At 42.1% G+C, this 22,209-nt stretch overlaps 2 protein-coding genes across 2 annotated transcripts in view; both read left to right on the top strand.

Moving 5' to 3' along the window:
• The window catches only part of LOC118360775 (inactive dipeptidyl peptidase 10-like), a 34,539-nt gene extending 32,062 nt beyond the window's left edge, over positions 1–2,477 (top strand). Inside the window, exon 25 of the mRNA XM_035740183.2 lies at positions 76–2,477. Within this exon, the coding sequence (XP_035596076.2) occupies positions 76–290 (215 nt within the window). The 3' untranslated portion in view covers positions 291–2,477. The remainder of the gene's footprint in view (positions 1–75) is intronic.
• A 135-nt stretch (positions 2,478–2,612) lies between these two features.
• LOC118360776 (citrate synthase, mitochondrial) lies at positions 2,613–22,007 on the top strand. Its single transcript, XM_035740184.2, has 11 exons — positions 2,613–2,781; positions 6,970–7,017; positions 7,317–7,424; positions 8,683–8,748; positions 11,413–11,544; positions 16,787–16,975; positions 17,663–17,865; positions 18,318–18,447; positions 18,585–18,686; positions 18,843–19,052; positions 19,347–22,007. The coding sequence occupies exons 1-11, from the start codon at positions 2,725–2,727 to the stop codon at positions 19,518–19,520; spliced, it is 1,419 nt and encodes a 472-aa protein (XP_035596077.1). The 5' UTR covers positions 2,613–2,724; the 3' UTR covers positions 19,521–22,007.
• Positions 22,008–22,209: the final 202 nt, after the last annotated feature.

The following is a 22,209-nucleotide window of genomic DNA, read 5'->3' on the forward strand; positions in this document are numbered from 1 at the left end:
CTGAACTTATTAATAATAACTTGCATGTGTTTGTTTATGTCTTATGTGTGTGTTTTTTGGCTTTGGGTGACGCAGCACGGGTCCACTTCCAGCACAGTGCAGAGCTCCTGAGCCGCTTGGTGAAGGTGGAGGCCAACTACTCCCTGCAGCTGTACCCAGACGAGGGCCACATCCTGAAGGAGCGGCGCAGCATCCAGCATTCCCAACGGACCTTGGTGCACTACCTCCAGACCTGCCTGAGACACAACGTCCTCCTGGCCTCCATAGTGGAGCCAGATGAGGATGACTGAGTACTCCCACCTCTGGTACTGGAGAAACATACTGAGAAGTGACGACTACTCTGTCGGACTACTACTAAACACTAGTCTCTTCCCACAGCCACTGACTAGAGACAAGAGCACGGGAGTGTGGACCAAGAATATCAGACCACAGCCTACTTTTATCAGTTCACAGCAACTTTGGAAATATACAATTTCTTCCCACCATTGTTTGTACTGTTTGAATTGTGTTGTCCCTGATTGTTTACACTGTGTGGATCCATTATCCAAGAAGTGACCATGGCCAGGCCAAATGTTGATTCTTCTTAAAGTTTACAAAATAGCCTGAACATGCATGTCGTAATGGCTGCATGAAGCGGAGTGGTTTACAATGCATTCTTCTATTTTTCGTTATCCTGCATATCTTAACTTTGCTTAATTTATTACAGCTAAAATCAGCGTGCTACGCTGTTATGTAACACATATATGGTATGGACTTAGTGTCACTTTTAATGTGCCAAATACATGGTATGTTTACAAGTGTGTTCACCATGCCAATTCAGAGATGTATCCAGACTTATAGACTGTATTTTCCATGCCTCTTGCATGATTATTTTCAACAGTTCCATGTTGTATTTGGTAACTTTGGATGGATATAATAAGAATGAACAACCCCAACAAAATATAATATGAAGCACATTTGTTAGAAGTTTATTTCAGTAGTTATGTTTTTGTTTGTTTTCTTAAATTAATTTCCTTTGATAGTCACGCATACTTTCTTCATGTGTGCTCCAAAAGTTTAACACCTCACTGAAAAGTATACATCTCCCCCAGCAACGTGGACTCTCAATCAAAGTTGTGGAACATCTATGGTGCACTGCATGTAGTCTGTTTGCAATTGAATAGCCAACTTTACATTTTTCCTTTTTTTTTGTTTTACTAAATCCTTCACAAAAATAATCAATTCCTTGTTTTACAGAAATATTGTTGTGTGTGTTCCATCACTGGCTGCTTTGGAGAGGAAAGGTGGAGCCTCGGCGAAAGTATCAGAATTGAAATAGTGAATGAATAACTGTCTGTTGTGTCAAGTATAATTTCTTGAACCGGTCTTGTTGGTACCAGGTGTTTTTAACCTAGACCCAATAGATTTGGCAAGAATTGGATAAGTGCAATAAGTCCAGTGGTGGAAAAAGTACCCAATTCTCAAACTTAAGTAAAAGTATAGATACCTTAATAGATAGTTACTAAAGTGAAAGTCAATCAATCAATCAAATAAAGCCCTTTTTACGTCAGCCGATGTCACCAAGTACTATACAGAAACCCAGCCTAAACCCCCAAACAGCAAGCAATGCAGATGTATAAGCACGGTGGCTAGGAAAAACTCCCTAGAAAGGCAAGAAACTAGGAATAAACTAGGACCTGAGGGGTGGCCAGTCCTCTTCTCGCTGTGCTGGGTGGAGATTATAACAGTACATGGCCAAGATGTTCAACAGTTCAAAGATAACCACCAGGGTCAAATAATATTAATCACAGTGGTTGTAGAGGGTGCAACAGGTCAGCACCTCAGGAATAAATGTCAGTTGGCTTTTCATAGCCAAGCATTCAGAGTTAGAGATAGCAGGTGCGGTAGAGAGAGTCGAAAAACAGCAGGTCCGGGACAAGGTAGCACGTCCGGTGAACAGGTCAGGGTTCCATCGCCGCAGGCATAACAGTTGAAACTGGACCAGCAGCACAACTTGGTAGACTGGGGACAGCAAGGAATCATCAGGCCAGGTTGTCCTGAGGCATGGTCCCAGGGCTCAGGTCCTCCGGGAGGGAGAGAGAATTAGAGGGAGCATACTTAAATTCACACAGGACACCGTATAAGACAGGAGAAATACTCCAGATATAACAGACTGACCGTAGCCCCCCGACACATTAACTATTGCAGCACAAATACTGGAGGCTGAGATCGGGGTCGGGAGGGGTCGGGAGACACTGTGGCCCCATCCGACGACACCCCTGGACAGGGCCAACCAAGTCAGCCAGTAAAATACTACTTCACTAAAAGTATTTGGGATTTAAATATAGTTAAGGATCAAAACGAAATGTAATCTCTAAAATATACTAAAGTATCAAAAGTAAAATATTGCTGATATTTATCAAATTATGTCCGATCTACACCTGTAATTTGTATGGTCATGTCCAGAAACAATTAATTTAAATTGTGTGACAGAATGAAACGGAAATTCGTTCCATCCCAGTCTTCCGTTTGCCTTAGCCAATCGTTTCGATTGATAGAGACACACGAGGCTCAACTGGCCAATGAGGTTACATTTCCCTGCAACCACCATCCAATCAACGATACGCCTACTTGCGGGCCCGAATCCCTCTTCAACCTTCAGTCGTGTTTTTTCTGTAGGGGCACCTTCAACTAGCTTCGCTGGGCACTGTCTTTCAGAATACATATATTTTCCCCACAGACATCATGTCCTTTCTGGCTACCAGTATCAGCAGGCTAGCACCAAGACTTCTTCAGTCAAAGGTAAGTCTCTTCGAAGTAGAGTGGGCGTCAGTGCAAACGTTAATTTGCTAGAAACTATCAAGTAAACTTCAACAACTAGCTAGCCGGCTTGCTCGCTCTCCAGGAAAAATGTCGGTTGTAGTCAAGCGCATTCATGTATGCTAGTGGCTACACATCGCCAGACTGTTTTGAAGCTTACCAACGATGGTCCTTTATCTGTTAAATGCGTTGGCACTACTGTTTCTCGACGTTTAGGTTAGCTGCGAGCTAGCCAGTTGACAGTGACAACGTTAACTAACATGAGATTGATTGTGCAGGAGATTGACGTTTGACAGCTAACGCTAGTTAGCTATCCCTCCTCACATGGAAGTTATTTTAAACTGCTTTTTTAGATAATGCAGAGTCTTATATTAGCTACCTACTGTCAGCAGTGGCAAGTTAATTGGCTGGCTAGTTAACCTGCTCCTCCACTTCCCCTCATTTGACCTTCAGTGTTAACATTTCTATTCATAAGTACATGTCCTAACTATTAACGTTAGCCAATACAACAAACTATCTAGGTTTGTTCATTTTCGGGTGCTGTATTGTTGCCAAGTCTCCATTTATGCCGCAAGCTACACTGAAAAAAATATATATAAAAGCAACTTGTAAAGTGTTGGTCCTGTGTTTCATGAGTTTAAATAAAATATCCCAGAAATGTTCCATATGCACAAAGCTTTTCTCTCAAATTGTGGACACTTTTATAATTTTTTTTTTTTTTTTTTACATCCCTGTTAGTGAGCATTTCTCCTTTGCCAAGATAATCCATCCAGTTGACAGGTGTGGCATATGAAGAACTTGATTAAACAACAGATCATTACACGGGTGCGTCTTGTTGGGGGCAATAAAAGACTACTTTAAAAGGTGTTTTTGTCACACAATGCTACGTTTTGAGAGTGTGCAATTGGCATGCTGACTGCAGGAATGTCCACCAGAGCTGTTACTTGAAAATGTAATGTTAATTTCTCTACCATAAACTGCCTCCAATGTCGTTTTAAAATATTCTGCAAAACGTCCAACTGTCCTCAACCGCAGACAATGTGTATGTTATGTGCAAACAGTTTGCTGATGTCAATGTTGTGAATAGAGTGCCCCATGGTGGCGGTGTGGTTATGGTATGGGCAGGCATAAGTTACTGCCAATGAACACAATTGCATTTTTATCTATGGCCATTTGAAAGCACAGAGATGCTGTGAAGAGATACTGAGGCCTATTGTCATGCCATTCATCCGCCACCATCAACTCATATTTCTGCATGATAATGCACGGCCCCATGTCGCAAGGATCTGTACACAATTCCTGGAAGCTGAAAATGGCCTGCATACTGACCAGACATGTCACCCATTGAGCATGTTTGAGATGCTCTTAATTAATATATGCCATTTATCAGACGCTTTTATCCAAAGCGACTTACAGTCATGTGTGCATACATTCTACGTATGGGTGGCCCCGGGGATCGAACCCACTACCCTGGCGTTACAAGCGCCATGCTCTACCAACTGAGCTACAGAAGGACCATTGTGTTGTGTTGACAGCGTGTTCCAGTTCCCGCCAATATCCAGCAACTTAACAGCCATTGAAGAGGAGTGGGACAATATTCCACAGGCCACAATCAACAGCCTGGTCAACTATGCAAAGGAGATGTCGTTGCATGAGGCAAATGGTGTTCACACCGTTTTGTCACTAAAGCACCTTATACCACTGCGACTTGTATGCTCTAGTCGGCTGGCCCTCACTACATATTCGTCGCCAGACCCACTGGCTCCAGGTCATCTACAAGTCCATGCTAGGTAAAGCTCCGCCTTATCTCAGTTCACTGGTCACGATGGCAACACCCATCCGTAGCACGCGCTCCAGCAGGTGTATCTCACTGATCATCCCTAAAGCCAACACCTCATTTGGCCGTCTTTCGTTCCAGTACTCTGCTGCCTGTGACTGGAACGAATTGCAAAAATCGCTGAAGTTGGAGACTTTTATCTCCCTCACCAACTTCAAACATCAGCTATCCGAGCAGCTAACCGATCGCTGCAGCTGTACATAGTCTATAGGTAAATAGCTCACCCTTTTTCACCTACCTCATTCCCATACTGTTTTTATACTGTTTTTATTTATTTACTTTTCTGCTCTTTTGCACACCAATATCTCTATCTGTACATGCCCATCTGATCATTTATCACTCCAGTGTTAATCTGCAAAAGTTGTATTATTCGCCTACCTCCTCATGCCTTTTGCACACATTGTATATAGACTGCCCATTTTTTTCTACTGTGTTATTGACTTGCTAATTGTTTACTCCATGTGTAACTCTGTTGTCTGTTCACACTGCTATGCTTTATCTTGGCCAGGTCGCAGTTGCAAATGAGAACTTGTTCTCAACTAGCCTACCTGGTTAAATAAAGGTGAAATAAAAATAAAAAAACACCAGATACTGACTGTTTTTCATGATTCATGCCCCTACTTTTGTTTTTTAATGTTTCTGTGACCAACGGATGTATATCTGTATTCCCGGTCATGTGAAATCCATCGATCAGAGCCTAATTTATTTTTAATGGACTGATTTCCTTATGAACTGTAACTCAGTAAAATATTTGAAGTTGTTGCATATTGTGTTGATCTTTATTCAGTATACCTAGCCAGTTTCAATAACACTCACTGATTTGAATTCTGTCTTGATTTCATGCATTCCACAGAGGTCTGTATTGATTCCTGGGTGCCACTGCTACCTCTTGCCTGGAAACCCAACTTAGAATTCAATGCAATTTAATGTCGGGCAGAAATGGGTGTTTTGAATCAGGAAAGTTTCCTTTCACGACCTCTACAAGCCAGAATGTTGAATACAATTATATTCTAACAAACTTTATCGGTTGTCTGTGCAGTTGGTCCTTTTGGCGGTAGGAATGTGAAGCAATATCCACAAGAAATATGAATTACATTAACTTTTCAAAGCTGGTAGTGTGCTCAGGTTTCTATCACCTGAAGCATGCACAGAACCATGTAACACGTGCAGGAGCTTGGCAAGTAGACATGAGGCTCGTGCATGTGTTTTTCTTGTGCACATGCTTCAGGTGATCGAAGTCTGAGCACTACCAGCACTTTCAAAAGTTGATGTAATTCTACTTTCCTGTGGATATATTGTTTCCTACTGCCAAAAGGACCAACTGCAAGGATAACTGGTAAAGTACGTTAATAAAATCTCATTTTATTTGACATTCTGGAAGTTGTGAGAGGAAACTTAAATGATTCAAATGCTCATTTCTGCCCATTGGGTTTCCAAGCAACTACCTCTCTGGTCAGGAGTAAGACTGAGTGTCCTTGGAACACCGGCTGTAACTAGATTGTAACCTACAGTACAAATAGAACCGCTGTAACATGGCAATCTAGCATCTACGAACAACTGTGTATCGGAAGGAGGATGCCAGGAAAGTGTTGTAACTGATTTTGGACATATTTTTACGAGAGTGAAACCTCTCGCTTTGCCTCTTCCTCTCTGGTCTAGTTTCAGACTACTGGTAGTAATCACCTGCTAAACTACAAGATTACTGGTACCCAGTCAAGAACCTTCATATTCTGCCTGGGCTGATTTTTGTATTTTTATTTATTTACTCAAGAACATTCCTGTTAATCCGACTCAATCTCCTAGTTCTAGTGACCAAGTCCTTAGGGTCATCTGCCATAGCTGGAGAAACAAATGCATTATGGTTAATTGAATTTGAGAAATATTGCTAGCTTTTTGCTATAAACCCTCTAGGTTCATTTTCATTCATCATTATACCAGCTGCTCCCATTTACCTCTGACAACAGTATAATGTTAACTGCAGTCTAGGCAGACATTGCGGATTGCCAGGCCAGATAGCAGTTACCTATACAGAACCAATTACCTGATCTTCCCACTCTGTCGTGGATGTTGTGAGTCTATGGGGTTGGATATTTAGGCTAACTGAGAAGCGGTGAGAAATCAGGATTTCATGGTACTATCAGCTCAATGATTAAATTAGGCCTACTTCTAGTAGTCTAGCTGCAGGTATTGGAAATCAGAGTGCAGTTTTGCTATGCAGCTAATTTGAAGCTTCTCTAATACCTCCTTTACACTCAGTGTTAACCAAGTCTCTGTTTTGACCACAGACCCTCCCTCAGGCTCATGTTTTCTGATGCTTGCATTTTCCTCTGCAGAATGCCTCATGTGTCATCGTGGCATCCAGACATGCCAGCTCATCAACAGTAAGTACTCTGACCATCTCTTCAAGGCCACTCATTGTCAGTTTGCTCATTATTAACGTCAATATTGGTGAAGCATGATATTAATAGGGATTGACATTATGGACCATGCTGATAACTTTATAAGCCTGTTTTTCAACCTATGTTTCGGATATAATGGTTGTTTAACTAACACAGACTTGGCAGTGTTATCACACAGTTTTCACTAGGTTCTCTGTAGTTGACCTTTTTTTTTATATAGGCTGGTTTTCAACTAGTTTTATTTTGACTGAGCTTTCAGAGACATGTCTGTATTTTTGTAGAATTTAAAGGATGTTCTATCAGACCTCATCCCAAAAGAACAAAGTAGGATCAAGAGCTTCAAACAGCAGTATGGTAAAACCAACATTGGATCGATCACTGTTGATATGGTAAGTAATTGAGCTGTATTCATTATCTCAGAACATAATGTTGGTAAAAACCATACAAGAGAATCAAAGGCTTTTAATGTAGAAATAAACCACTTTGAGACAAATTGCAAGATTATGTTATAATACTTTTATTGCATCATGGTTGTTTATGCAATAGAATAAGGGGTTGTTAGAACGCTCGTCTATGTGTTCTACTGAGGATGGGCCTCTGGGAGATGACTGACAGGAGATTTATGATGTCTTTGGGGACACTGCATTCAAGAGCATGAGTTATTAATGTTTCTGTTCTATACTGTACCAGTGAGACATGGCTCCAGTATGGAGTTAGGGGGCCAGACACTGGTCTCTACACAATGAAAACTGTTTTTACAGCAGATACTGTCTGCTGTGAATTATAAGTATCTTTTATACAAATCTTAACCTTGTGACCCATTCAATAATCTGTTCGTCATGTAGGTTGAAAGGGGTCTATCTTGGCTATAAAAGACCTTTGTACTTTTGTCTCTGGGCTCTCAACGAAGGGTGATTTGTTGACTAGCCATCATGCTCCATTATTAAGTGGTTTAAAGATTTAGTTTAAGTATAACTCTGAGTTGTGTGATAAGGTTGTCTCCTCATTTGATAGTAAAGAAATGAACTACACCACAAAGATCAGAAAAGCAATGGTAAAATCATTTTCAAAATTCCATTAACAAAATTATGTGTGGTGAGGGTCTTTAGTTTATCAATATGTAGAAATGGATTCACATTACTGTATTATAAACCAGCTGCTGTGTGATTGGGTCTGATGTTGCCCCTTTTAGCATACAAGCAGTCATGTAATGTACCACTACTACTCAGCCTGTTCCCTGCCAGCTAAGCACAGCCACATGATATGTCCGATGACACTTTGCTTCTTGATAACTTGATTACTGATATTCAAAACATTTTGAGACTGTACCAACAGCGGACTAATGCAACAAAAAATAACTAAAATATAAAGCTGAGTCACAGCTCTTGCCTCCCACACCAGAAATCACAGCAGACTCACTCCAGGGTTACACACACCTCAGCTCTTAGAGTGAACGTCATCCACACGTTTATCATTCACATGATATCTTTACCCTTTTTATGACTATGAAGAATTTAGATGAATTAAGATCAGGGTCATCTTTACACATTTTGAATTGAGACACTTATTTCTGGACTTTGATCAGAGAGAAATAGTCTAGCCTATATTGAGCTTTCTGTACAGAATGTAATTTCTATTGTTTCATAGGTCTATGGTGGGATGAGGGGCATGAAGGGTCTGGTGTATGAGACCTCGGTGCTGGATCCTGATGAGGTGTGTTTCCTGCCATCACAACACAAATAATCCACTAAACAGTATCACCCACAGAATAATTGATGTGTCAAGCTGAGCACTCTTGGCCCTCGTAGATAAGCCATATGGTTACTTAGTGCATTCAGAATGTATTCAAACTCCTTGACTTATTCCACATTTTGTGTTACAGCCTGAATTCAAAATTGATGAAAACAATTATTCTCACCCAGCTACACACAATATCCCTTAATGACAAGGTGAAAACATGTTTTTAGACATTTTTGCACATTTTTATTGAAAATGAAATACAGTAATAAGTATTCACACTTGAGTCAATACTTTGTAGAAGCACCTTTGGCAGTGGCTACAGTCTTTCTGGGTAAGTCTCTTGAGCTTTCCACACCTGGATTGTACACCATTTGCCCATTTTTTTATTATTTAAAAAATTCTTCAAGCTCTGTCAAATTGGTTGTTGTTCATTGCTAGACCACCACTTTCAGGTCTTGCCATAGATTTTCATGTACCGTAATTGCTGGACTATTAAGCGCACCTGAATATAAACCGCACCCACTGAATTATTAAAAAATATGTATTTTGTACATAAATAAGCCGCACATGTCTATAAGCCGCAGGTGCCTACCGGTACATTGAAACAAATTAACTTTACACAGCCTTTAAAAGAAACACGGCTTGTAACAAAAAATTGAAACGGTAGCCTACCAAGAAAGTCATTGGTCACTATCTTCCTCCTCCTGTGCACTGAAACCACTGAGGTCATCTCCTTCGGTGTCGGGAGTTGAATAGCCTCAGAATTACTTCATCCGATGTTGGATCGTTTTCATTGTCGCCCTCGTCACTTTCATCTGGAGGCAAATACCCCGCTGAGCTCATGCTGCCCCTTCAACACGCAGCAGTCCAGCCTTTCGAAACCCGTTGATGATAGTGGATTTTTTGACAATGCTCCACGCTGTCAGGACCCACTGGCAGACTTGACCATAAGATGCTCTTCGCCTGCGGCCTGTTTTAGTGAAGGATTTCTCCCCACTTGTCATCCAAGCCTCCCACTGAACAAGGAGCGCCACCTTAAATGCACGATTTACACTGATGTCGAGTGGCTGCAATTACTTTGGGCAATCTGCTTTTCTTCCCTCTGAAAGATTTTGTCTTTCTGCACTGAGTCAGTTCCTCACGCTGCTGTTTCCAACGTCTTATCATCGACTCATTAAGGCCAAGCTCCCATGCAGCAGCTCTATTTACTTTTCCAACAGCTAGATTTATCGCCTTCAACTTGAAAGCTGCATCATATGCATTTCTCTGTGTCTTTGCCATGAGGGTGACAAAATTACTACCGTAATCAGAATGATGGGAAGTTTGAGCGCGCTCTATTTACGTCACATTATGTGACGGTGCTCAGTTTTTTGGCGGCATGAATCTTGTGAAAGCGGGAAAAATCCATAAATTAGCCGTGTCATTTTATAAACCGCGAGGTTCAAAGTGTGGGAATAAAGTAGCGGCTTATAGTCCGAAAATTACGGTATATTTAAGTCAACTAACTCGACCACTCGGAACATTCACTGTCTTGGTAAGCAACTCCAGTGTAGATTTGGCCTTGTCTGTTAGGTCATTGTCTTGCTGAAAGGTGAATTAATCTCTGTGTCTGTTGGAAAGCAGACTGAACCAGGTATTCCTTTAGGATTTTGCCTGTGCTTAGCTCCATTCCGTTAAGGACTGGGGAGTTTTTCAGGATAAAAAATAAACAATTACAAGCACACCCATAACATGATTCAGCTTTAAACATAGTGGTACTCAGTAATTAGGTGTATTGAGTTTGCCCCAAACAACTTTGTATTCGGGACAAAAAGGTAATTGCTTTGACAGATTTTTTTCCTACTATTACTTTAATGCCTTGTTGCAAACAGCATGCATGTTTTGGAATCTTTTTGTTCTGTACAGCTTTCCTTTCTTTTCACCCTGTCAATTAGGTTAGTATTGTTGAGTAACTACAATTTTGTTGGTCCATCCTCAGTTTTCTCCTATCACAGCCATTGGCCTCAGGGTGACAGCCATGAGCAGTTTCCTTCCTCTCCGGCAACTGAGTTACCATCCAAAGTGTAATTAATAAATAACCTATACTCAAAGGGTCTTCTTAATTTTTTTTTTTTACCCATCTACCAATAGGTGCCGTTCTTTGCAAGGCATTGAACAACCTCCCTGGTCTTTGTGGTTGAATCTGTGCTTGTAATTCACTGCTTGACTGAGGGACCTTACAGATAATTGTACGTGTGGGTAAAGAGATGAGGTAGTCATTCAAATATCATGTTAAACACAATTATTGCACATAGTGAGTCCATGCAACTTTATGTGACTTGTTAAGCACATTTTTTTTAGTTTCTTTTTACTCCTGAACTTATTTAGGCTTGCCATAACAAACGGGTTGAATACTTACAACATTTTGGTTTTTCTTTATTAAATGATTTTGTGTAAATTTCAAAAAACATATTTCCTCTTTTTATTTATATATATATTGTGTGTGTGTGTGTGTGTGTGTGTGTGTGTAGGCCAGTGACAAAACATCTACATTTAATCCATTTTAAATTCAGGCTGTAATACAACAAAATGTGGAAAAAGTCTAGGGGTGTCATTGCCTTGAAAGTACTATCTAAATGGTGTCAAATTTGTCTTCAGGGCATCCGCTTCCGTGGCTACAGCATTCCAGAGTGTCAGCAGCTGTTGCCCAAGGCTCCAGGAGGTCAGGAGCCACTGCCCGAGGGCCTCTTTTGGCTGCTGGTCACAGGACAGGTCCCCACAGAGGAACAGGTGAGATGGGGCTAGGGCTAATTTAAACTGAATGTAAAGATTTAGTCTGGTCAAGTGGAAAGGAGGTTAAAGGGTAGCATAAACATAACCACATGTAACATGGATTTGCATTGGTATATGCACGTAAAGTTCAAATACAATGTTAGACCTCACTTTTATTTTTTAAGTTATTACGTAAAACCGATCAGAATGCTGAAGTCATGCCGGGAAAATGTTTTTTTGCGGGTTGTGACGCTTTATATGGAGGACCCAGCCAGTCGGCCTATTCCCTGTAATGTAAACTTCAACAGAAATAACTTAATGTATAACTTCAAATTAAATAATCGTTTGCACCTTCATAACTACTGGTTTCAATTAAATGTTCAGATAACTTAAAACCAAATTAATTTATGAATTTATTGATAGAAATGAGCTTGCAAAGATGCTAGCCTGCTAACGTTAGCCCTACTAGCGTTAGGTTAGCACTGCATGAGTCAGCCAGTTGCGATCAACACCAAGCTTACAGAAACATTTAAAGTAAACCAAAGTTTTGAACAAATATAACACCATTTAAACAATTATCAAATAATGTTGCCGTATATGCAGTTATCTTAGCCAGCCAGTTAAGGTTACTTATTTTAGCCTGCTTGCTAGCATAGCCAGCTAACTAGTCTAGTTGGTCAACATAGCTAAGTGGTAAGTCAGAGAACAACACCAACTATTCTAGCACAAGCAGGAAAAATATAAATCTAACAGATACAGTGGAGCATCACGTGGACTGGGATATGTTCCGCATTGCGGCGAACAACAACATTGACGAATACGCTGATTCGGTGTGCGAGTTCATTAGAACGTGCATTGAAGATGTCGTTCCCATAGCAACGATTAAAACATTCCCAAACCAGAAACCGTGGATTGATGGCAGCATTCGCGTGAAACTGAAAGCGCGAACCACTGCTTTTAATTAGGGCAAGGTGACCGGAAACATGACCAAATACAAACAGTGTAACTATTCCCTCAAGGCAATCAAACAAGCTAAGCGTCAGTATAGAGACAAAGTAGAATCTCAATTCAACGGCTCAGACACAAGAGGTATGCGACAGGGTCTACAGTCAATCACGGATTACAAAAAGAAAACCAGCCCCGTCACGGACCAGGATGTCTTGCTCCCGGGCAGACTAACTTTTTTGCCTGCATTGAAGACAATACAGTGCCACTGACACGGCCCGCAACCAAAACATGCGGAATCTCCTTCACTGCAGCCGACATGAGTAAAACATTTAAACGTGTTTAACCCTCGCAAGGCTGCAGGCCCAGACGGCATCCCCAGCCGCGCCCTCAGAGCATGTGCAGACCAGCTGGCTGGTGTGTTTACAGACATATTCAATCAATCCTTATCCCAGTCTGCTGTTCCCACATGCTTCAAGAGGGCCACCATTGTTCCTGTTCCCGAGAAAGCTAAGGTAACTGAGCTAAACGACTACCGACCCGTAGCACTCACTTCAGTCATCATGAAGTGCTTTGAGAGACTAGTCAAGGACCATATCACCTCGACCCTACTTGACACCCTAGTCCCACTCCAATTTGTTTACCGCCCAAATAGGTCCACAGACGATGCAATCTCAACCACACTGCCCTAACCCATCTGGACAAGAGGAATACCTATGTGAGAATGCTGTTCATCGACTACAGCTCAGCATTTAACACCATAGTACCCTCCAAACTCGTCATCAAGCTCGAGACCCTGGGTCTCGACCCCACCCTGTGCAACTGGGTACTGGACTTCCTGACGGGCCGCCCCCAGGTGGTGAGGGTAGGTAACATCTACACCCCGCTGATCCTCAACACTGGGGCCCCACAAGGGTGTGTTTTGAGCCCTCTCCTGTACTCCCTGTTCACCCACGACTGCGTGGCCACGTACGCCTCCCACTCAATCATCAAGTTTGCGGATGACACTACAGTGGTAGGCTTGATTACCAACAACGACGAGACTGCCTACAGGGAGGAGGTGAGGGCCCTCGGAGTGTGGTGTCAGGAAAATAACCTCACACTCAACGTCAACAAAACGAATGAGATTGTGGACTTCAGGAAACAGCAGAGGGAGCCCCTCCCTATCCACATCGATGGGACAGTAGTGGAGAGGGTAGTAGGTTTTTAAGTTCCTCGGCATATACATCAGACAAACTGAATTGGTCCACCCACACAGCATCGTGACGAAGGTGCAGCAGCGCCTCTTCAACCTCAGGAGGCTGAAGAAATTCGGCTTGTCACCAAAAGCACTCACAAACCTCTACAGATGCACAATCGAGAGCATCCTGTCGGGCTGTATCGCCGCCTGGTATGGCAACTGCTCCGCCCACAACCGTAAGGCTCTCCAGAGGGTAGTGAGGTCTGCACAACGCATCACCGGGGGCAAACTCCCTGCCCTCCAGGACACCAACACCACCCGATGTCACAGGAAGGCCATAAAGATCAAGGACAACAACCCCCTGAGCCACTGCCTGTTCACCCCGCTATCATCCAGAAGGCGAGGTCAGTACAGGTGCATCAAAGCTGGGACCGAGAGACTGAAAAACAGCTTCTATCTCAAGGCCATCAGACTGTTAAACAGCCACCACTAACATTGAGTGGCTGCTGCCAACACACTGACTCAACTCCAGCCACTTTAATAATGGGAATTGATGGAAATTGATGTAAAATATATCACTAGCCACTTTAAACAATGCTACTTAATATAATGTTTACATACCCTACATTATTCATCTCATATGTATATACTGTACTTGATACCATGTACTGCATCTTGCCTAAGCCGTTCTGTACCATTCATATATCTTTATGTACATATTCTTTATCACTTTACACTTGTGTGTATAAGGTAGTAGTTTTGGAATTGTTAGTTAGATTACTCGTTGGTTATTACTGCATTACTGTTATTACTACTGTCGGAACTAGAAGCACAAGCATTTCGCTACACTCACATTAACATCTGCTAACCATGTGTATGTGACAAATACATTTGATTTGATTTAAAAAGTATTTAGTCAGCCACCAATTGCAAGTTCTCCCACTTAAAGATGAGAGAGGCCTGTTATTTTAATCATAGGTACATTTCAACTATGACAGACGAAATTAGATAAAAAAATCCAGAAAATCACATTGTAGGATTTTTAATGAATTTATTTGCAAATTATGGTGGAAAATAAGTATTTGGTCACCTACAAACAAGCAAGATTTCTGGCTCTCACAGACCTGTAACTTCTTCTTTAACTGGCTCCTCTGTCCTCCACTTGTTACCTGTATTAATGGCACCAGTTTGAACTTGTTATCAGTACAAAAGACACCTGTCCACAACCTCAAACAGTCACACTCCAAACTCCACTATGGCCAAGACCAAAGAGCTGTCAAAGGACACCAGAAACAAAATTGTAGACCTGCACCAGGCTGGGAAGACTGAATCTGCAATAGATAAGCAGCTTGGTTTGAAGAAATCAACGGTGGGAGCAATTATTAGGAAATGGAAGACATACAAGACCACTGATAATCTCCCTCGATCTGGGGCTCCACGCAAGATCTCACCCCGTGGGGTCAAAATGATCACAAGAACGGTGAGCAAAAATCCCAGAACCACACGGGGGGACCTAGTGAATGACCTGCAGAGAGCTGGGACCGAAGTAACAAAGCCTAGCATCAGTAACACACAACACCGCCAGGGACTCCACTCCTGCCGTGCCAGACGTATCCCCCTGTTTAAGCCAGTACATGTCCAGGCCCGTCTGAAGTTTGCAAGAGAGCATTTGGATGATCCAGAAGAAGATTGGGAGAATGTCATATGGTCAGATGAAACCAAAATAAAACTTTTTGGTAAACTCAACTTGTCGTGTTTGGAGGACAAAGAATGCTGAGTTGCATCCAAAGAACACCATACCTACTGTGAAGCATGGGGGTGGAAACATCATGATTTGGGGCTGTTTTTCTATAAAGGGACCAGGACGACTGATCCGTGTATAGGAAAGAAAGAATGGGGCCATGTATCGTGAGACAATGATCCCAAACACACCGCCCGGGCAACAAAGGAGTGGCTTCGTAAGAAGCATTTCAAGGTCCTGGAGTGGCCTAGCCAGTCTCCAGATCTCAACCCCATAGAAAATCTTTGGAGGGAGTTGAAAGTCTGTTGCCCAGCAACCGCCCCAAAACATCACTGCTATAGAGGAGATCTGCATGGAGGAATGGGCCAAAATACCAGCAACAGTGTGTGTGTGAACCTTGTGAAGACTTACAGAAAACGTTTGACCTCTGTCATTGCCAACAAAGGGTATATAACAAAGTATTGAGGAACTTTTGTTATTGACCAAATACTTATTTTCCACCATAATTTGCAAATAAATTCATTAAAAATCCTACAATGTGATTTTCTGGATTTTTTTTTCTCCCCCTCATTTGTCTGTCAATTACAGGCCTAATCTTTTAAGTGGGAGAACTTGGACAATTGGTGGCTGACTAAATACTTTTTTGCCCCACTGTATAAAGTAGAGCGTGGAGACTTACCGCTGAGTTAACGACCAAAGAAGAGCCGAGGAAAAGGCCTTTTCACCAGCCTGAGGGAGTCAGCTAATCCAATAGCGATATAGGGAGGTAAATCCACATAGAATTTACCCGGTTTATCTCATTACTGCTGACTCTCGTGATGTACCGGTAGGGAACAGAGGTTGCTGGCTTCACATTCACGCTCGGCACAGCACCTGGTTTCAGTCACTCATTCCGAGTCCTGCCTTCCACTGGTTATAGCTATCAAAGTCCTCCGTGGTTAAATGAGCACTGCATACATTAATGTTCCCGTGGCTCCCTTCATCCAATCTGCTCGCTCCAACTGGACAAACCGTTCCCACAACAAAGCTAGCTTCTCGTTTTTAGGCCACAAATTGTGGGTATTACTGCACCCAGCAACAACTCGACTCCAACCCACATCCTTGGCATTTGGTGTTTGCTGCAGCTCTTTCTTGAAGCCACCATGAGATGAGGTCTAATTCCACCCTAATATGGCTCAGCTGGAGGAAATTCCTATATTACAGGTTTTATGGTACCAGTTAAAAGTTTGGACACGCCTACTCTTTATGGTCTTTAGGAGGAAGGCATTGAAGTTCTACAACCATAGAAAAGTGATGGGGATTTATAATGTTTGGGATTGAAGAACATTTCCTGTCTCAATTTTTTTTATAGGCCCTACTTGTACTCACCGATCATGTTTGCATCATCTCTCCAGGTGAGCTGGTTGTCCAAAGAATGGGCTAAGCGGGCAGCACTCCCCTCCCACGTCGTCACCATGCTAGATAACTTCCCTACCAACCTTCACCCAATGTCCCAGTTCAGCGCCGCTATCACAGCTCTGAACAGTGAGAGCAGCTTTGCCCGGGCCTACTCCGAGGGCGTCAACAAGGCCAAGTACTGGGAGGTAAGTCACACACAGACAGATCTTAGCATGTATTCTTCACAGACCTGGGTTCAAATGGTATTTGACATTTAAAAAAATATGTTGTCTGTGTTTGAGCGTACCTGGTGAAATGGAACAAACAGAATAGCCATTAAGGTGTAAACCTTGCACATCTGACGCTTCAGGCAGTCTAAAGCCGACACTCAAAGTATTTGAAAGATTTTAAATATGATTTGAGCCTAGGTCTGCATTCCTCACACGACAAAGCAGTACAGGCAGAGGTGTGGTAAAAGGCATTAAACCAGTGTGTGATGCCAGATCAATGAGTCGTCTTCACTAAACCTTGACTTATTTTAAAGTACCTTTCAAGTGTGTTCTTAAAATTCACATTTAACACGCACACCAGGTCTCCCTTGAACAAGAGCATATTCATCTCTTCCTCGACTTCCTGGTTAATGATGAGGCTAAATTTAAGTAAATAGAAACACAACCACACTGTTTGTGTAGAGCAGGGAATTACAGCCACAGAGTTCAACAGAGACTTGAAAAAAAACTCACAGACCAAAACATCAACAGGAAATCACCTACCAAGGTAATCGTGTGTGTGGGATTTATCATGTCCTTCAGTGAGATCCTGTGGGAGACAGTCTACTGACTGTTGATTAAACCACCTACCCTTCTCTATTCAGTTAATCTACTCTATTCCAGTTCATCTATGAGGACTCCATGGACTTAATTGCCAAGTTGCCATGTGTTGCTGCTAAAATCTACCGTAACCTGTACCGTGAGGGCAGCAGCATTGGAGCTATTGACTCCAACCAGGACTGGTCCGCTAACTTCGCCAACATGCTGGGCTACAGCAACTCTGCTGAGTTCACTGAACTTATGAGGCTCTACCTCACCATCCACAGGTATTTTACTATGGGCCAATTTCAGGTTAAGAATCTCCATTGAAACCAGCCCTAAAGGATTTATATATTAAGGATAATTAGTTTAAGTGCCTTTGTAGTCATTGAAACGCACTCTATAAAACCCAGGTATTCATATTGTTAACCATTATAAGTCATTGATTTATTTTACTTTTGGGGTTTTATTTTTTATTTTTTTGGCTGTAGTTCCTTCCCCTTCCTTTGCCACTAAATTCTGAGAATTGTGAAACCCTCAAATATAAAAATTCTGCCCCCTAGTGTTTATATGTTGCATTAGAATTATTCTACAGTTTTGGGGGGGATAAGTCTGTATTTCAATATAGCTCTGAATAAATGTTTGTTAGTAATAAGTAATAATCAATAATGTGAGGTACAATTTTGTAATGAATTAAACATTCACATACATTAAAATGAATGTGACCCTTTGGTTTCAGTGACCATGAGGGAGGCAACGTCAGCGCCCACACAAGTCACCTGGTGGGCAGTGCTCTGTCCGACCCTTACCTCTCCTTCAGTGCTGCTCTGAATGGGCTGGCTGGACCTCTGCATGGGCTGGCCAACCAGGTCTGTGTCAATCCTGTCCTTTGCTCTGCACAGTCACATGGATGGACAGAACGATAGTCATGTTGGCTTAACTGGCTTTTCCTTAACATTAGCACAACAGTGCTGAGGTTATAACAGTGTTTCTGTGTGCCCTGCAGGAGGTACTGGTGTGGCTGACGGCCCTGCAGAAGGAGATGGGAGGGGAGGTGTCTGATGAGAAGATGAGGGATTACATCTGGAACACACTCAAGTCTGGCAGGGTAAGAGTGCGTCTGGCTTCACTATTACGACGCATCTTACCAAGAAGTCTCTAGTTCTCCAGGATTCTGGGAATCAGGAACGGGGATTCTGAAGAACACAGGAGATGTGGGGGTAGTTTTCAACCCTACTCCTCACACCCTCTCTCTCTGCCATAGGTAGTGCCAGGCTACGGGCATGCTGTCCTGAGGAAGACTGACCCCAGGTACCAATGCCAGCAGGAGTTTGCCTTTAAGCACCTGCCCAATGACCCCATGTTCAAGCTGGTGCACCAGCTCTACAAGATCGTGCCCCCAGTGCTGCTAGAGCAGGGTAAGGCCAAGAACCCCTGGCCCAACGTAGATGCCCACAGTGGAGTGCTGCTGCAGGTAAGCAATATTCTTTATTCAGGCATTCTGCTCAACAATGTCCTATTGTAATGTTACGTATTGCAATGTAATGCAGATCCATTCTGAAACTTCGATGGAAGTTGAATTTGAAAGTGCATTCTAAATGTATTTTGACTAGTCAGCATTACAATTATACTTCAATTATAAGCATCACAAAACACAGCACCTGTGTTTTTTAGTTTAGTCTTTTAATCATTCCATTTTTGTTGACCCTCTGTAACAAAACATATTTGACCTCTCCCTGGCCATCCCCCTGACCTCTATCCACTACAGTATTATGGGATGACAGAGATGAACTACTACACTGTGTTGTTCGGCGTGTCCCGAGCCCTGGGAGTGCTGGCCCAGCTGATCTGGAGCCGAGCCCTGGGCTTCCCCCTGGAACGCCCCAAGTCCATGAGCACGGACGGACTCATGACCCTGGTGGGGGCCAACAAGTCAGGCTGAAGGGGGAGAGAAGGGAGGAAATAACAACTAAAAGCTGACCTTGCCCCCATCCCCATGAAAGAGATTCAAAGAGACAGTACACTTTTTTAATTTATTATTATTATTATTATTATTATTAATCAAAAATCCCCAAAAAGGGTGTTTGATATTTACATTGTTTGGTGTGAGACTGTTAGGTATTCATAGATATCCTATATTATATATCCCCGCTATGCCTCCACATTTGGAAGATGGAGAGATGCGAAACACATACTCATACACTGAGTGTAAAAAAACAAGAACTCCTTCTTAATATTAAGTTGCCCCCCTTTGCCCTCAGAACTGCCTCAATTTGTCAGGGCATGGACTCTCCAAGGTGTCGAAAGCGTTCCACAGGGATGCTGACTCCAATGCTTCCCACAGTTGTGTCAAGTTGCCTGGATGTCCTTTTGGTTGTGGACCATTCTTGATACACACAGGAAACTGTTGAGGGAGAAAAATCCAGCAGTGTTGCAGTTCTTGACACACTCAAACCAGTGCACCCGGTACCTACTACCATACCCCGTTCAAAGGCAACATCAGATTTCCCCATGTGCCTGGGAGGACAGGGCCACCAACAGATTGAAGATGTGAAGGGGCATAAAAAGTAGCATGAAATCCAAACTCTTATACTGTTTTACTATTGTTTCAATTAGAGCATATCCGTTTGGTTTCCAGGCTACGTAAACATATAATTATGTGGGGAGTTACAGACAAATGCCAAATGGTCCTCAATTGAGATTTTAAATTGTGGTAGTTTGACATCAAGATTAACCCCTTCAAAAAGCAAGCACAATTAATAAGGAAGCAAGTTATTTTTAATTTCGGTCACATTCTGCTGGTATTAGTTGCTGAATCTTTGATTGTCTGGAAAGCCTGGCCTAATCTAAAACAGGGAAACGTATATATTTTTTTTGCCTGAAACCCTCACCCCATTTATCTATACATTTCCCCCAATGTCACTCTAACCATTCTGATTTCACTCCCAAGAACACTCCAGTAAAGAAAAAAGTCCTTCTCTGTAAAAGTATCTAACTTCCACGGAAGATGTTCAATTTCGCTGAAGAAGGATGCAAATCAGGAAAGAAAGGGTGCTGCCCCCTTTATTTAAAATTAATATATATATATAGATTTCATTCATTTGTCTGGCTTGATTCCCTGACTTAAATGGATTTAACCTTGAACACATCTCTGAACAAAATAACCTTTTGTTTTTCAATCGTGTCTTACATTATTTCCTTTCAATTTCTGTCTGGGCACCTTTTGTAATGTGGGATTTGTGTGGATAGGATGTATATGATAGAGCTCTGAATTGAAGCCTGGAGTACCCAAAGGCCTGATTTAATAATAGCATAGACTTGTCATCTTTGAATGATTGTGAGGACAAGGTCTTCTGATTTTAGTATGCACATGAATGCAAGCTTGGGCATAAGTGTGCAGTCAGGCTATGTATCTGTTGAGGTCCTGTCTTAATTTTGTTTATAAACTGGGTGGTTCAAGCTATGAATGCTGATTTGGCTGACAGCCGTGGCATATCACGCGTATGACAAAACATTTGATTTTACTGCTATTATTACATTGGTAACCAGTTTTAATAGTAATAAGGCACCTTGGTGGTTTGTTGTATAGGCATTGTGTTGCGCCTAAGAACAGCCCTTAGCCGTAGTATAATGGTCATATAGCATACACTATACTTAAGCAATAAGGCCTGAGGGGTTATGTTACTAATGCCCCAGAAAAGCGCTTCAGTGATCGAGCTGCTGCTACTTCAAAATGAGCACTTGTTGGTTTAGAATCCTTAGTTCTTAGCAATAGTAAAACCTCTGTTAGATTTGTCATTTTTTGGGTGTTGAATGATAATCCTCTAATGTATAAAGATAATAATTTGTGGTTTTAATGTATACTTTGTATATAGTTATGTATAGCTTGACTGAATGAGCGATTTTCAAAAAGTATTGCTCAGTCATACAGCTGTGTGATTCCAACCTTGCTCATTACATCTTTCTGTTTTGCGTGTCGTTTTGAAAGTTATTCTTGTAAATAAATCTATTGCCTGTGTTATGTGGGCTTTTTCTGCTGTTTAGGGGGTGTTTGCTTTGACTGTTTTCAAGCTTGCTCTCAGGCAGCAGATAAAGATTTCAGGCACATAGCAGCTTTTCCTGTGCTTATGTTTATCAACACAACATACTATATAGCAGCTGTTGCACTTCTACCACTGCTTTCTGGAACGACTCATTCAATGTCTGTCAGACTTCACTGACGTCAGTCCCCTCAGATTTCTACGCCTTGCTATTCTCTCTTGGCTTGATGTTTTTCTGTGTTCATTCTTCTTGGTTTCTCTTGTGGAGCGTGGTTATTTCTGATCATAGAGGGTCTAAAGAACTTGTGGAACCAGGGGAAGACGGGATGGGTCAAATGGGTGAAAGGCACTTAGAACAAATGGGAAACCAATAAATGTTTTTATTAACACTTGGTGTCATGTTCATGTTTACTCATGGTGTGAAAAGAGGTTAAGCTGTCAAGGTTATTTCAATAACAAGTGGAAAACTGCAAAGTCGCTGGTAGTCTAGTCCTGGCAGATTGTCCTCCTGTCTCAATGTCGTGGATGAACTGTACATAACTCATAACTGTCCATATTTGGACTGGCATTTCCAGGTTTTGAAATTAAGGA

The sequence above is a fragment of the Oncorhynchus keta genome, chromosome 28, assembly GCF_023373465.1.
Source record: "Oncorhynchus keta strain PuntledgeMale-10-30-2019 chromosome 28, Oket_V2, whole genome shotgun sequence".
Lineage (NCBI taxonomy): Eukaryota > Metazoa > Chordata > Actinopteri > Salmoniformes > Salmonidae > Oncorhynchus > Oncorhynchus keta.